Here is a 12,643-nt window from a genome sequence, read left to right on the forward strand (position 1 = left end):
TCACATATGAAGGTCTAATTTACACCAATATGAAATGTTTTGGCAGTCATATCTCTTATCTAAGTAATCCATTTATGTATGTACTGGAACACATGGATGTTTAGCTTTACATGTAGTAATAGGCACTTTTTGTGGCTCATGCATTTATTGTACCACCTATACAACTTTGAAGCTTTTATGAATTATCCTAGGAATTGTTTGATTAGTAGTATGGTAACACTGAGGGGGTTAGGGGTTATCACTATGACAACCCCAGTTTTGGCGCAATTCACAGTTAATTTGGTGGTGGGTGGGGCACAATATGTTTATAAGACACAGTGTTTAGTTGCATGTTTTGTATTGGTCTGAGGAAGGAGCCTGCGTGCTCCGAAACGTTACCTAATTAAAGAGATTTTTTACATAAATCCAGTGAGTGCAGTCCTATGTTGCAGATTACTATATATATATATATATATATATATATATAAATAAATAAAATTATATCTTATATCCTTCAATCAGAGAAAGGACAAAGTATTAGTATTCCAAGAAAGAATTTGACATGGTTCATGAACAACACAAGTTACAAATAGAAGAAATTCCTTCCCTGATAAGGGAAAAAATAGATTATTGATCAAAGAACACTAAATATTTTGGAATGTTACATGAATAATATATGTCACAAAAATTTGAAATTCTTTTCCTAAGAAGGAAAAAAAGTATATTAGTGTTCAAAAACACTAAAGAATTAGAATGTTACATGAACAATACATATCACATATTCAAAATTCCTTCCCTGTGATGGGAAAAAACATAAATTATGCTTACCTGATAATTTAATTTCCATCTGTGGGAGGAGAGTTCACTGCTTCATTCATTACTTGTGGGAATTAAGAACCTGGCAACCAGGAGGAGGCAAAGACATCCCAGCCAAAGGCTTAAATACCTCCCCTACGCCCCTCATCCCCCAGTCATTCTGCCAAGGGAATAAGGAACAGTAGGAGAAATATCAGGGTATAAATGGTGCCAGAAGAATAATATTAAATTTAGGTCCGCCCACCGGAGCAAACGAGCGGGAGCAGTGGACTCTCCTCCCACAGATGGAAATGAAATTATCAGGTAAGCATAATTTATGTTTTCCATCTTAATGGGAGGAGAGTCCACTGCTTCATTCATTACTTGTGGGAACAAATACCCAAGCTTTAGAGGACACTGAATGAAAAATGGGAGGGTAAAAGGAAGCGGACCCTATACTGAGGGCACCACAGCCTGCCGAACCTTTCTCCCAAAAAACGCTTCTGCTGAAGCAAAAACATCAAATTTGTAAAATTTTGCAAAAGTATGTAAGAAAGACCAAGTAGTTGCCTTCCAAATCTGCTCCACAGAGGCCTCATTCTTAAAGGCCCAAAAAGAGGCCACGGCCCTAGTTGAGTGAGTTGTAATCCTCTGAGACGACTTATGTCCCGCTGTCTCATAGGCCAACCTGATCATGCTCCTCAACCAAAAGGACAGTGAAGTAGAAGAGGCCCTCTGCCCCCTACGCTTCCCTGAGAACACCACAAACTAAGACAAAGTCTGTCTGAAATCCTTCGTGGCCTGAAGGTAAAACTTCAAGGCTCGAACCAAGTCCAAATTATAAAGTAACCTCTCCTTAGGTGAAGAAGGGTTAGGACACAAAGAAGGAACTACTATCTCCTGATTGATGTTACGATCTGACACCACCTTGGGAAGAAATCCCAACCCAGTGCGAAGCACAGCCTTATCAGCATGAAAAAAACAGGTAAGGGGGCTCACATTGCAAGGCCGCTAACTCAGAGCCAATGCAATAGCCAGAAGAAACAGAACCTTCCAGGAGAGAATCTTAATGTCAAGCGCATGCATAGGCTCAAACGGAGCCCTCTGCAAAACCTTAAATACCAAGTTCAAGCTCCAAGGAGGAGCCAAAGATCTAAATACTGGTCTGATTCTGGACAGAGCCTGAACAAAGGGCTGAATATCAGGAAGCTCCGCTAGCTTCTTGTGTAACAGAACCGATAAAGCAGAAATCTGTCCCTTTAAGGAACTAGCGTCAAGGCCCTTATCCAGACCATCTTGAAGAATCCTGGATACTCTTATTTTATGCTAGGGATATCCATGTTCCTCACACCAGGATAAATAGGTGCTCCACACCTTATGATAGATGCGAAGAGTGACTGGTTTCCTGGCCTGAGTGAGAGTATCAATCACTCTCTCCAAGAACCCTCTCTTGGCCAAGACTAGGCATTCAATCTCCACGCAGTCAGCCTCAGAGAATCAAGATTTTGGTGTAGAAAAAGACCCTGAACCAGCAGGTCTCTGCGACAGGGCAACCTCCATGGAGGAGACAATGACATTCCCACCAAATCCGTAAACCACGTTTTCTGTGGCCACAACGGAGCAATCAGAATGGTCGAAGCTTGCTCCTGTTTGATGCGGGCCACCACTCGAGGTAGAAGTAGCAACGGGGGGAAAATGTAAACTAGGTTCAACTCCCAGAGTACCACCAAGGCATCTATCAGTTCTGCCTGGGGACCCCTGGACCACGACCAGTATCTGGGTAGCTTGAAGTTGAGTCTGGATGCCATGAGATCTATTTCCAGCGCCCCCCATCTGATGCAGATCTCCGCAAACACCTCGGGATGGAGAGACCATTCCCCCGGTTGAAACGATTGTCTGCTGATGATATCCGCTTCCCAGTTGTCCACACCCAGGATGTGGATCGCTGAGAGCGAACAGCAATGAGTCTCCGCTGATGGGTATATTATATATATTATTATGTTTGTGGGGACTTTTAAACAGACACATAATGGGGATTTTACAACTTGTATGAAATGTTTATAATGCAGCAAGTAGCATTCCACAAGTTTCCTTAACATACGTTTTCACATATGGTTCTAATATAATTCTCTCCATATATGCTTATATGGACATATTCTGCTTTTTGCTATAACTGCATTTCTACATCCCTCTTATTTCCTGTGGCCTCATGCAGATGTGTAACTGCTAACTACATTTTTTCTTTATTTCCTGTGGCCTCTTGTATGACGTGTAAGTTACTATAAAGCTTCTGTGCATACTGACAATAAACAGAGAACTAGTGAGAAACACCATTTGTGCCTGTGTGATTTTTCTTACTGGTCCTCCCCAGGGCTCTGAAGAATCGTGTGGATTCCTTATCAGCCAGGGCTAAGGACAAAAGCTGTACCCAACATCCGCCCATTCCAGAATCCGAGACACCTTCCTCATGGCTAGGGAGCTTCTGGTTCCCCCCTGATGGTTTATGTACGCCACCGAGGTAATGTTGTCCGACTGAAATCTGATGAAACGGGATGGCCCCAAGAGGGGCCAAGCCCTCAGAGCATTGAATATTGCTCGTAGTTCCAGGATATTTATCGGTAGGGTCGACTCCTCTTGAGTCCATCTGCCCTGTGCCTGTCTGGCACCCCAAACAGCTCCCCATCCTGATAGACTTGCGTCCATGGTCACAATCTCCCAGGATGGTCTCAAGAAGGGTGTCCCCTGGGACAGTTGTCCCGGACGGATCCACCAAGAGAGGGACTCCCTCGCTCGATGGTCCCGAGATATCTGCTGGGATAGATCTGAATGATCGCCATTCCATTGTCTCAACATGCATAACTGCAGAGGCCTGAGAGGGAACCTGGCGAAAGGAATGACATCTATGCTGGAAACCACGAGCCCGATCACCTCCATACACCTGGCCACAGATGACCTTGAGGAGGTCTGAAGGGCAAGACAGCTGGACCCAATCTTGGAATGTCTCTGCTCTGTCAAGAATATCTTCATGGATATGGAATCTATTATCGTACCCAGAAATTCCACTCTGGTGCTGGGAACCAGAGAAATCTTTCCCTCGTTTATCTTCCATCCGTGGGATCGAAGGAGAAGAAGGAGAGTTCTTGAGTGGTCCTCCGCAAGACTGCAGGATGGAGCCTGAACCAGGATATCTTCCAGATAAGGGGCCACCGCAATGCCTCTGGCTCTTGCTACCGCAAGCAACGCTCCCAGAATCTTCATAAAGACTCTTGGGGCAGTCGCCAGACCGAACGGTAGAGCCACAAACTGGAAGTGCTGGTCCAGAAAAGCAAATCTTAGGAACCTGAAATGGTCCCTGTGGATTGGTACGTGAAGGTAAGCATCCTTCAAGTCTATTGTGGTCATAAATTGCCCCTCTTGAACTAGGGGCAGAATCGACCTGATCGATGGAACCGACAAAAACTTGTTTAGGCACTTTAGGTCCAGAATTGGGTGGAACGTGCCCTCCTTCTTTGGGACCACAAAAAGGTTTGAATAGTACCCTAGACCCATTTCTGCTAGAGGTACTGGCACAATTACTCAGAGAGAGGAGAGATCTCTCACGCATTCTAGAAAGGCATCTCTCTACTCTGGTCTTGAGGATAGGTTTGACAGGAGGAATCTGGCCCTGGGCAGATGAGTCTTGAATCCTATCCTGTAACCCTGGGTGATAACCTAAAGAACCCAAGGATCCTGTACGTCTCTCATCGAAGCCTCTGTGAACAGAGATAGCCTGCCCTTTACGCGATTCAGAGACGGATCGGGGGCCGCCCCTTCATGACGACTTTGTCTCAGCTGGCTTCTTGTTCTGCTTGGACTTGTTCCAAGACTGAGCTGGCTTCCAAGATCCCTTGGACTGCTCGGTCTTAGCAGCAGGCTGCTGGCGTTAAGACTTGTTCGAACAAAAGGGACGAAAAGTAGAGCTCTTAGGCTTACTTTTCTTATCCTGCAGAAGGAAAGCCCCCTTGCCTCCCGTGACCGTGGATATGATAGAGTCCAGTCCTGGACCAAAAAGAACTTTCCCCTGAAAAGGAAGGGACAGTAATCTAGACTTGGAAGTCATGTCTGCAGACCACAACTTTAACCATAGAGCCCTACGGGCTAGAACAGAGAAACCTGATGTCTTAGCATTCTGGCGAATCACCTGCATGTTAGCATCACAGATAAAAGAATTTGCGACCCTTAGGGTCTTAATCTTCTCCTGTATCTCCTTGAGGGGAGTCTCCACCTCGACCATAGCTAACAGGGCGTCACACCAGTAGGTAGCTGCTCCAGCCACCACAGCGATCGCCTCTGCCGGTTGGAAAACAAACCCCGTGAGTTGGAACATCTTCTTCAACATGGATTCTAATTTTTTGTCCATGGGCTCTTTGAATGACAAATTATCCTCTAGGGGAATAGTCGTCCGCTTAACGAGCGTGGAGATAGCTCCATCCACCTTAGGAGCGGCCCCCCCCATAGTTCAAGCTGAGATTCCGGAATGGGGAACAGTTTCTTAAAAGAAGTAGAGGGAGAAAAGGACGAGCCAAGTTTCTCCCACTCATTCTTAATAATAGTAGCCATCTTCACGGGAACTGGGAAGGTCTGAGGCACCACCCTGTCCTCGTAAACCCTATCTAGTTTAGGGATTGAAGGTTCCGCAGGAAGTTTCGGTTCCGGGACCTCCAGCGTAGCAAGCACCTCTTTCCATAAAAAGCGCAAATGCTCAATCTTAAATTTAAAATCAGGCTCCTCCCTAGCCAGAGGTTTGGAAGATGCCAATTACTTCCCCGAGAGAGCACCCTTCGACAAGTCGGAGGCGTTCTAATCATTGGATAATCTCTCAGAGACATCCAATGGAGTAGATAACCCCTGGGACGGAAGGCTATGTCTCTCCCTTTGCTTGCACTTAGCAGGGCGTGGCAGGGCAAGGAATGCGGCAGAAACCACTCCTTGCAACTGTGCAGCGAAATCTGGCAGCCACGAGGCTCCTTCCGCGGGAGGATCAGTAGGGCCTTGGGGAGCTACATGTGTAATCGGAGATGAATGTTGGGAACACACCTCGCGGGACGGAGAACCCTCAGAGGTGGACTGCTCAGTAGTACTAAATATCCTTTTCTTTTTAGATATTATAATCTTATCAAAGCATGTGGAACACAGTTGAGCAGGCGGATCAACCTGAACCTGCTCACAATAAACACAGGTATTTGATTTAATTAAAGAGGGAGTATCCTCTAACATATCAGAGTCCTCCATAGCTTGCTCTTTTAATGCGGACTAGATAGATTAAAAAGGCACCCTTTATACAGCAATGGCCGGGGCACTCACCACCTCCTATGACCCGGACCACAGAGAAACCGTTATGTCTCCCGCAATTGCCGATCAGGAAAAAGGAAGTTGAAGAGGCCACACCTGGTAACATGGAGTGCCATGCAGGAACTGCCCTTGCACTGAGAGAAAATGCGCCAAAAAAGGCAGCGCCGATCTAAACCTGAGTGTTCACACATTGCTAGAGCCTCATCTCACACATGACATAAAAGCAAATACAATAAAGATATTATTCATAAATCCCCCCCGTTAAATAATCCCCCTTCTAGGGATATTAACCCATGATTCTATACAGATAAAAAGGAGCCACACTGTGACCCTGTCTTCACGTGTTTTCATATGTGTATAAATGAAATGATCTTACCAGAATCTACGCCGTGGAACAGGAACACGGCCCTTCAAGTGTGACAGGTTAGTAGCATCGCTCCTGACATGGACTTGAGTGTATAAAGCAGGCAGCGAAACTCGTCAACACTGATTACTTAAGGAGCTGTTAATCATGAGTCGGGATGGTTTCAGAGAAAGACTCTCCCTGCATCTCCGGACTCTGACTTTCACCCATGCTCTCACTGAGAGGCTGACAGGACTACTTAAAACTCCAGTCCCACATCGAAGAGTACTACCCTCCATGAGAGACTACTCCAATCTTCTGACACTTCTCTGCCAACCTCCTGTGACGAAAGGCAAAGAATGACTGCGGGATGAGGGGAGTGGGGGAGGTATTTAAGCCTTTGGCTGGGGTGTCTTTGCCTCCTCCTGGTGGCCAGGTTCTTAATTCCCACAAGTAATGAATGAAGCAGTGGACTCTCCTCCCATTAAGATGGAAAATACATTAGTGTTCAGAGCATATTAAAGATTCAGAATTGTACATAAACAATACCTGTCACAAATCCTAAAATTATTTCCCTAAGAAAGGAAAAAATATATTAGTGTTCAATAAACACTAAAGTATCTGGAATGGAACATGAACAATACATGTCACAAATATAAACAATTCCTTCCCTGTGAAGGGAAAAATTATACTAAATAACTTGGAGATACATGTCCCAAATTTTAGAAATTCTTCCCTGTAGAAGAGAAAAAATATACAGAAATCACATCTAGCCCTCGGAAGAGCAACCTACTTACTGCAATGTAGAAGCAGTAAAATAAAAAAGGTACAGAAAACATTAGACACCACAAGGTGGCATGCAACATATTCCAAAGAACGTCTGCCCGAATTCATTAAGGGTCCATCAAAGACATATTTTAAGGGTCATTTTAAGGGTCTTTTTAAACCTAATAAACTCAGCGCTACGGAATTTGGCAGCGCTATACAAATAAATGATAATAATAATAATAATAATAATAATGAGTCTTAAATCAAGGATTTTGTCATGCTCCTAAGGGGTCTTGAAACTCTGGTCTCTTATGTTGTATCCCAGAGACTGTTTACTTAGAAACTCTCCCCTTTATATATTCCATAGTATTCCATAGTAAACTATTAAAAATTGACAAACAAATTCCTCTCAGATGTTGAAAATTAATCAGAGATGTAATAACATCAAAGCACCACAAGATGGCGCCAAATACCAAGGAATAACTATAACAGATATTCTTAGAACAGGTAAATAAATATATGTCTTGAAAGGAAGACATTTTAATTTTAACTCCCTTGCTTACATTTTTAAGCAAGACTAGGAGTAAATATAAAGGACCCTGAAGTCCACAGAGACGCCACAGGACCAGAGCTCACCTAAGTGACTTAAGACCTACTTTGTTCATGAAATTAGCATCAGCCTAAACAGCCAGTAGGAATGTTCACATAGAGAATACTCCCCATAAAATGTGACATAAAATTGTACATACAAATATAGGATAGCTGCAAATAACAGTATTCTTATTCACATAAAGTCACTACCGGCCATGTATACATTGAAAAGACTCTGGGGCCCATCTATCAAGCTCCGAATGGAGCTTGAGGCCCCGTGTTTCTGGCGAGCCTGCAGGCGTGCCAGAAACACCAGTTATGAAGCAGCGGCCTAAAGACCGCTGCTCCATAACCCTGTCCGCCTGCTCTGATGAGGTGGACAGGAATCGCCGGAATTCAACTTCCTTTTTCCTGATCGGCAATGGCGGGAGACATAACGGTTTCTCTGTGGTCCGGGTCATAGGAGGTGGTGAGTGCCCCGGCCATTGGTGTATAAAGGGTGCCTTTTTAATCTATCTAGTCCGCATTAAAAGAGCAAGCTATGGAGGACTCTGATATGTTAGAGGATACTCCCTCTTTAATTAAATCAAATACCTGCTCTGAGCAGGCGGACACAGATTGAGTACGATCGGGTTGATTGACACCCCCCTGCTGGCGGACGATTGGCCGTGAGTCTGCAGGGGGTGGCGTTGCACCAGCAGCTCTTGTGAGCTGCTGGTGCAATGCTGAATACGGAGAGCGTATTGCTCGCCGTATTCAGCGAGGTCTGTCAGACCTGATCCGCACTGTCGGATCAGGTCCGACAGACATATGATAAATAGGCCTCTCTGAGTACATCGTTCTCCTAACATACATTGAATTAGGGAAAACATAAGTACGCACTCTTAAACACTAAAAGGGGGAGGACTCCTCTATTTAGAGGAGAAACAGGCAAAATGGTGAATTAACAGATTCACTGCAGAATTGGCACCTCCCTGAAGCCCATTAAAGCTAATTCATAGGTGCTAAAAATTAAAAATATAAAGAGTTAGTAGCTCGTGGAAGGGACATTAACGCTCCCATACTCTAACAAGCCCACGAGTAACAATTACAAGGGGACCTTCGTAAACTCCTTAGGAAAGATTACCTCCTAGGAAATACTCAGTGTGTAAACTGCAGAACATCTAGCAGCGGGAGACACCATTACTGTTGAAGAGGGCTGAAATGAGGCAAAAAGACTCAGCTAAAACACGCACTCAGACCGCACTACCATTGCGATCAGATCCAAAATGGCGTTGTTACAGTATGAGTAATTTGCTAAATATGATCAAATTATATATATATGTGTGTGTGTGTGATGTAACTACTTGATGTCCAGCTTGCTGAAAGTCTCTCAAGGACACACCTATTTATGTACAGAGATAGGGCAATAAATTATTTTAGTTAAAATAGTTTAGTGAAAAAGTCCATAAGTCAGAAGCCATGTAAGCGGCTGTCCAACCATCAGAAATAGCATACAGAGATAGGTAAAATGCTGAGATACAAATTACTTTAGAAACAAACATATACATTCAGCTCTTATGAACCAATCACACTCTTAGCCAACTCAAAGCATCCACCATTATCCATTTTTGGGTTGTATTAGCTGAAGAGGCCGGTCATTATAGGTATATAAGGTATAGGGAGAAGGAAGAGAGTAGTAGAAGAGAAGGAAAGGGAGGCTACAAGAACTTACTGGGGCCCAGAGGTAATTATATTATGCACTTACTTACTTTATAGCTATAAGGTTGTTTTTATGTCTGTTTGCATTTGATGTAAGAAATTGTATGCAGTTATGTCAATGTGTTTTATGTAATGTATTTAATGTAACTCATATTAATGGTACCATATAAAGAAGCATGGAATATTATATCGTGTGATCTAAGATTTTGGGTGCTGTGACTAATAAAAGTTGTTATTTTAAGCTGTATTTCTCACAAGCAAATTCTTTAATTAATAATAATAATTATTATTATTATTAATATAAATATTATATTCCAAAATTAATAATTAATCTTCAATATGTCCTATACGCCGTCAGTGGATCCTGAGAGGAGCAGAAAAAAGTTATAACACTCAAACTGTGCCCCTTAGACAAAGGAGGGAATTAGGTAATACATACTGTACCCCATAGACAAAGGAGGGAACACATTAAACATCCATGAAAAACGTAAAGGGAAAGAGAAGGGGAATAATAGCTTATCCACAAAAGCCATATCCCACACCCATCAAGCCTGTGCTTAGCTAGATCTGCCTGGTAATGGAAGCAGCAAATTCCCTTCTTACAGGCATAAAGCCACAGCTGCTCAGCCGCAAATATCCCACAGTGGATATATAAATACAATTAATTACCTTCTGATGGTAGTAGTTATCAGGTCCCATTATGTCCCTGAATTTTCCTCCTTGTCTTAAGAAATAAAAATGAAAGGACTTACCCTGAGGAAAATTCTGCTGCGGAGCAGGCACAGCAGCTGCAGGTCTGATAGCCTCACTTGACCGCCAACAGGGGCCTGTAGACAGAGAAAGGGCATAGTAACCAACCCTGGATTTCTATCAAAGGGGTAGCAATAATGTTAGAAACAAAGCAAAGACAACCTCGCCGCTTTCTAACTTCTAAAAACCACCATTACTCTTACTAAAGAGATTGACATGGACACAGCATAGCCCCAAATCCTTGCTTGCAGGGAAAAGTACCCATTAAAGGATTAAATATCTTCAGACACCGACTTTGCACATCCTCCATTGACAAAGGCAAAGAGAATGACTGGGGGTTATGGGTAAGGGAAGTTACACTTAACAGCTTTGCTGGGGTGCTCTTTGCCTCCTGCTGCTGGCCAGGAGTTGAATATCCCACTAATAATTGGAATGACATTGTGGACTCTCCATGTCATAGGAAAGAAATAGTATTAGGAGAGCATTTAGAAACAGAACTGAAAATGGAATGGAAATACTCTTAAAAATTCTGGGAACAATTATACCTACGCCAAGAAAGTCAGAGGCCCTATAGACCACTGTTCTTTAGCTTGCTACAAAGCAAGTGTGTGAGGAAAATCTGGTGATTTCGGAAGATAAATGAACGTTAAATATTGAACAATGAAGTGTTTGGTTACCAAGTAAAAAAAATAAAAATAATGGCTTCATACTGATCGTGCTTCGTTACCATATAAAGGCAGATGCCTTCTGCCCTCTGGCTGCAGCTTCTGCTGTCAAAGCTGACAGTGGGAACCGCAACATGCACCTGTGTGCAAACTCAGTATGCCGAGCAAAGTACTGTGTGACATAGTACCTATGTACATATGGCACAAGGGGTTAAACAACTTTTTAATTTACTATAATCACATTTTCTTCATTCTCTTGGTATCTTTTGATGAAAAGCAGGAAGACAAGCCCAGGAACCTGCAATACTATATGGCAGCAGTTTTGCAAGAATGTTATTCATTTGCAAAAGCACTAGATGACAACACTATGTCCTACCATTTAGTGCTCCAGCCACTTACCTTCTTATCAAAGAATACCATAAGAACAAAGCAAATTTGATAATAAAAGTAAATGAGTAACTTTAAAAAAAATAATGTATGCTCTGTCTGAATCACAAAAGAAAATGTTTGGGTTTCATATCCTATTAAGAGTACATTTTATTTTTAATTGGATTTTTTTTTTTTTACACAAATACTCATAAACTGTCATGTATATGGCATCTTCATTTTTATCCACCAAACTATTATACAGTGCTAAATAAATTGTTTACCAAATAGACAATTATAATGATATTAATACTGACGACGATGATAATAATAATAATGAACTATACGTAAAACAAAGGAACATTTCTTTCTTCTTACTATTTATATACTACTTGTTTAAAAGAACAAAAACTTAAAAACTGTGAAAATAAAGGTAATGCTCCATAATTTCTCCCTTCCATTAGGACTACATGGACAGAAACTGAAAAAGGAACCCACACCAGGTTTAATAAACATACTTAAGGTTCTCAGCAACTTCTTTCCCAGGGTTTCTTCACTACTTGTCAGAGGTGAACTGAGGATAATTTCTGTAGTGGAATGTTCTGGATCCAAATTAACATTACAGCAATCTTTGGCTGCAAACAATGATAAGTAAATAATGACAAGCGGTAGCCTAAAAATTACTTCACATTATAATTTTATTAAAGGACCATTAAACTTGACATTTCAACAATGCATAAAATGTTTCATTATTGCAAGTGAAACATTATTGCAATATACATTCATTATTTATTTTGCTGCCTTTTCATTTTTTGTTTCACTTTCTCACAGGGAGGCTTGGGTTAATACTTTTAGGCAATTTTTGTGAGATTTTGTTTACTTTTCTTTCCCTCCCTAAGCTTCTATGGTGTCACACGCTTTTAAAAGGTGAATTATCAGTTTTACATTGACAATCATGAAAGGCAAATCATTCTTTGGAATAGTAACCAAGTTTAATCCGTGCTAAACCACCTTAGGAGTTTAGGCTACCCCAGTTCGCACATGTGCAGAGTTTGTGCTACATCTGAAAATAAGTTTGTGATTGGCTAGCAGGGGTTCTTTTGTTCTGGGGGACATGGAAACCAGTGAAAAGAATAAACATAAAACAATATAATTATTTGACAAAATAAAGCTGCGGTTTTCAATACAAAATTATTGTTATATATGAAGGTTTAGAATCATGTAGTTTACCATTTGTGTTTAGTGTCCCTTTAAGCCTCTTCATTTTTTGAGGGCAATACAATTAAATAAAATCAGTAAAATGTTATTAACGTTCTTCAATTTCTTTTAGTCAGCTGTGGTAGCCTGATTGTTA

General features: G+C 42.0%; 1 protein-coding gene across 1 annotated transcript in view; it reads right to left on the bottom strand.

Moving 5' to 3' along the window:
• Window positions 1–12,643, bottom strand: part of CNNM1 (cyclin and CBS domain divalent metal cation transport mediator 1) — a 421,587-nt gene that overhangs the window by 20,224 nt on the left and 388,720 nt on the right. The window contains exon 11 of the mRNA XM_053692543.1: window positions 11,808–11,924. Coding sequence (XP_053548518.1) covers window positions 11,808–11,924 — 117 coding nt within the window. The remainder of the gene's footprint in view (window positions 1–11,807; window positions 11,925–12,643) is intronic.

This window comes from Bombina bombina, chromosome 9 (assembly GCF_027579735.1).
Source record: "Bombina bombina isolate aBomBom1 chromosome 9, aBomBom1.pri, whole genome shotgun sequence".
NCBI classification, from domain to species: Eukaryota; Metazoa; Chordata; class Amphibia; order Anura; family Bombinatoridae; genus Bombina; species Bombina bombina.